At 37.9% G+C, this 4662-nt stretch overlaps 1 protein-coding gene across 1 annotated transcript; it reads left to right on the plus strand.

Moving 5' to 3' along the window:
* Positions 1 to 736: 736 nt before the first annotated feature.
* On the plus strand, positions 737 to 3594 carry LOC132039116 (uncharacterized). Its single transcript, XM_059429657.1, has 2 exons — positions 737 to 1339; positions 3400 to 3594. The coding sequence occupies exons 1-2, from the start codon at positions 737 to 739 to the stop codon at positions 3592 to 3594; spliced, it is 798 nt and encodes a 265-aa protein (XP_059285640.1).
* The last annotated feature ends 1068 nt before the right edge of the window (positions 3595 to 4662 follow it).

Below are 4662 nucleotides of genomic sequence, written 5' to 3' on the forward strand. Positions count from 1 at the left end.
CTCTTCATTAGACTGTTGAAGGTGTCATTTGCATTGTGAGTGATAAATTGAGGGTTGACAGTGCTGTTGATAATGTGCTTTGTAACAAAGAGAAGGAAGCTGATCATGATCCAGGAGGAGGAACTGATATGGATAGACCTGGAGATGATAATGAGGAGCTTGATCTTATGTTGGAAGTTTGTCAGCAATTAGTAATAAGGGAACAGTGTGAAGAGGCTCCAATTTTTAGCCCTTTTCCACTAAGGATTGAATCACAATATGAGGACCAGCCTATTTTGACTGATAGAGATATGGTGCCTATTACTAATTCACAAGATCATCAGTTGGATGTTGCTAAAAAGGTGTCACCTATGAAGGAATTGCATGATCTGGTGTCTCACAATATTGACTTAAATGTGGTAGAAGTGGTGGATCAAGTCTCTAAAGGGGGGAAAGCAGACTCAGATATTATAGAGGATGCTGAAGCTGCTGATTTGGTACTTAAGAAAGTTAGTAAGGAAGCTGCTATTTCTCCAAGAACTACAAGGTCTCATGCTAAAGGGAAAAGAAAAAACAAGAAGCAAGATATCATTGACCAATTGCCTACTAGGGTGATTCCAAAGAGGGGTGCTCACAAGTCTAGTTCCAAATGATTCTCAAAACATTATTTTGGAACATTAGATCTGTTAGAACTCAGAAGGCCTTCCATAGAGTGCAAATGCTGCACAGACATCACAAATTCTTTCTTATAGCATTGATGGAGCCTTTTCAAAATGCTAATAAAATTCATCAGTATAGGATAAGGATTAGTATGCCTTATGCCAACAGTAATTGTAATAGGAAAATATGGTTCTTTGTAAATGATAATATAGATGTGGAGATTTTAGAGGACACTTCTCAACAAGTCACTCTGAAGTTGTTTTTTGAGGAATTGGACAAGACCATGGTTGTGACACTGGTTTATGCAAAATGTGATGCTATTGAGAGATTGTCATTATGGGATAGCATGTATTGCTTAGCAGATAGTATGACTGCTCCTTGGCTGATTGGAGATGACTTCAATGTCATCTTGAATGAAGAAGAAAATATTGGTGGTCTACCTATTTTGCCTCAAGAATATGAAGATTTTGCCTTTTGTATCAATTCTTGTGAATTATCTGAAATTAGTTTCAAGGGCAGTCCTTTCACTTGGTGGAATGGTAGAGCAGATCAAGAGTGTATTTTTAAAAGGTTGGACAGGATTCTTTCTAATGAGCAGTTTCAAGATTGGTTTGGACATTTGGAAGTGGATCACTTAGCAAGAACTAGCTCTGATCATGCCTCCATGCTTCTTTCTTGTGATTATCAAAATCAACACTTTGTGAGACCATGCATGTCACGCCCCGAACCATGACCTGGGCGTAACACAAGACTCGGTGCCTGACTGCGTGTGACCGAGCGAACCACATGGCTTGCTGAATCATCGTGAGGCATACATGAGCGGAATGTAACATGAAACATGATGGGCTTTAAGAAAACACATGAAGTCATAAAAATTTATAAAATACTTGTTTAAAACAGGAATACGGAAATACCATGAATTAAGCCAAGTATGACATAATATAACTGACTGGTCTAGTCTATGAAACCTCTACATAAGTCTGAACATGAAAAACATACTCGCTGGGACAAGGCCCCCATCGTACCTTTAAATGCATAGCTAATAACATAAAGATAACTGACTAAACCTCGAAGAAGGTGGGCCTCACCAACAAGCTGATAAGTGCGAAGTCCTACTAAGCAGATGCGTCGTCCTATAAATCAGTACTTGCATCATGAAATGCAGGCTCCCGGGCAATAAAAGGGGACGTCATCACATTGAATATACTGGTATGTAAAGCAACTGAAAGAAATAACATAGGACATGAAATAACATGATAAGAAGTGAAACTAAAAATGAAACCTAGTCATGAACATGATATATATATATACATAAACTGACAACATGATATCACCACGTGGGTACGTGGAGTTTGGTACCTCGTCGGACCAGCAGAGCCCCCATACCTTGCCAAGGTATAAGGAGTAACGTGCCTGATGGATCCATTTAGTGGAAAATTAAAGAATCGTTCTAACTGGGCGGAGCGATCCTTATCCTATGGTGGCTATGTAGTTTTAGGCTATGTGAACCTTCTCGGTAATTTGTGCAACTCCCAAAAACGTGAACATGATATAGTTGGCTAAGAAGCCCTTGATTTTCGTGACATAACTTGTAAACATGGTTTCGTGAAAGCATGACTTGTATTTAGCATGTATGTATCTTGTATCATGGCATGAGAGTAATTATATAATATAATTGCATGAAAACTTGTAAAACATGTAGTATATTTCTTGAAAATATCATAATAGTCATAATTTGCATGTAAGAACCCATAGGATGCAAAGCATGGGTTTTTCATATATTACAGACAGATTCTCAATAATCATAAGGAATTATCAAGAACTTCAATGAAGAATTACTAAAAATTTCATACATAATATAATCATGGGACATGGGCCTAGGGTTATCATGATCATGGTCAAAACCCTAGTTTTCGTATAACTTCATAATTTATGGAAAAAGGGCGTGGGGAAGAACAATGATGTTCCCACACTTAGATATAAACTCTACATATCTGGTAATGCTCCCAATTTGTATTATAAATTTGTTCTTGGAAGGAGAATTCTAATGCTTGGCCTTAGATTCCTTTAGATGGGTTTTCTTGAAAACCCTATGTTAAGAACATGAAATCTCTACTTAGGTTTCATGGGAAATTGATGGAATTCACTTAATATGGTCTTAAGGAGCTTATCTTGATGCTTGGAGAGGCTGAGAAGAGAGAACCTTCGTGTTAGGGCTTGAGAGGAATGAGACTTATGAAATAAAACTGAAATGCCCGTCTTTTAATTGTCTCAGTCGGGGCACTGTTACGGACCGTGTTAAGGTCCATAACACAGGTTACGGTCCGTAACACTGGACCGTAATGTGTGTCAAAATTCCAGTGAGCTTTTAAGTTTTGAGTTTGGGTTACGGTCACCCGTTACGGGCCGTAACACGTGTTACGGTCCGTAATGATGAACCGTCCTTTGGTCCAAAAGTTACGAGACGGTGATTTTCAAGCATACCCGTTACGGTAGGAACAACGGTCTGTAACATATGCTACGGTCCATCCCTTGTAGCATAACGCTAGGTTTTCTGGACTGAAACATATTTTCGATTCCAACATTCTCTTTCTTGGGTTTCTAACCTCTTAAGTCTTGAATATGGTTTAGTACGGATTTTACGAGGTGTTATAATTCAAATTCTTGAAATTCTGGACTGAGAATGAAGGCTTTAAGGATATTGTGAAGAACAACCGGTTGGCTGTTGATGGGAATAATGTCTTTATTTCTTTCAAGTAGAAAGTGAAGCAAGTTAAGACTGCTTTATTTGTATGGAGTAAGCAGACTTATGGAGATACTTTTAAGCAGCTCAGCATCGGAGAAGATGTTGTTAAGATTAAGGAGCAATTGTTTAAAGAAGTTCAATCTGAAACAAATAGAATGATTCTCCAAAGAGCACAGGCAGAAATGAAAAAATATTTGCATTATGAGTAGGAATTTTGGAAGCAAAAAGTTGGTTTCACTCACTTTGCTGAAGGAGATAGGAATACAAGATTGTTTCACAATATGGTTAAGGGGAGGAGGAAAAGAACTCTTTTGAAAAAGATAAAGGATTCTGAGGGTAGTTGGATTACTAATACAGATGAGATTGCAAGTGAAGCAGTGTCTTTTTATCAGAAACAGTTTTCTCAAGAAGATGATCATCCAGATGCTTTATTCTTGAATCATGTTCCTGAAATGGTAAGTCAAGAGGACAATGAGATGATATGTGCTACACCAACTATTAATGAAGTCAAAAATGTTGTGTTTGAATTATCAGGGGATAGTGCAAGAGATCCTGATGACCTGAGTGGCATATTTTACCAAGTCTGTTGGGATATAGTTGGTAATGATGTACTGAATGTGGTTAAAGCCATTTGGGAAGGACACACTCTTCTTAATTCCATTACACACTCTAACCTGGTGTTGCTGCCTAAGAAGAATGATGTAGAGACCTTCTCAGATATGAGGCCTATTAGCCTAAGCAACTTCATTAATAAGGTTATTTCAAGGGTGATTCATGACATGATGGATAAAGTGCTGCCAAATCTGATTTCTACTAATCAATCAAGCTTTGTTAAGGGCATGAATATCATTGAGAATGTTTTGTTAGCTTAAGAGATTGTATCTGATAGTAGATTGAGAGGCAAACCAGCAAATGTGGTCATTAAGCTTGACATGACCAAGGCCTATAATAGGGTGTCCTGGTTGTTTTTAACTAGGGTCCTTAGAAGAATGGGATTTATTGAGACTTTCATTGACATGGTTTGGAGGTTGATAGCTAATAATTGGTTTTCTGTGCTCATAAATGGTCAATCTCATGGATTTTTTCACTCTACTAGGGGAGTTAAACAAGGAGATCCCTTATCACCTGCTCTATTCATTCTATCTGCTGAAGTTCTTACAAGGGTACTAAATGCATTGTTTGAGGATAGCAGGTTTAAAGGATTTGGTATGCCAAAATGGAGTCCTGAGTTAAATCATCTTGCTTATGCAGATGACACAATCATTTTCACATTTGCG

The sequence above is a fragment of the Lycium ferocissimum genome, chromosome 12 (assembly GCF_029784015.1).
Source record: "Lycium ferocissimum isolate CSIRO_LF1 chromosome 12, AGI_CSIRO_Lferr_CH_V1, whole genome shotgun sequence".
NCBI lineage: Eukaryota > Viridiplantae > Streptophyta > Magnoliopsida > Solanales > Solanaceae > Lycium > Lycium ferocissimum.

Bases quoted from the DNA above. Each gene is read 5' to 3' on its own strand.
- LOC132039116 (XM_059429657.1), top strand. From the start codon at position 737: ATGGAGCCTTTTCAAAATGCTAATAAAATTCATCAGTATAGGATAAGG. The intron at 1,340-3,399 runs GTGAGACCATGC...TCTTTCAAGTAG, and splicing joins ATTATCAAAATCAACACTTT to AAAGTGAAGCAAGTTAAGAC.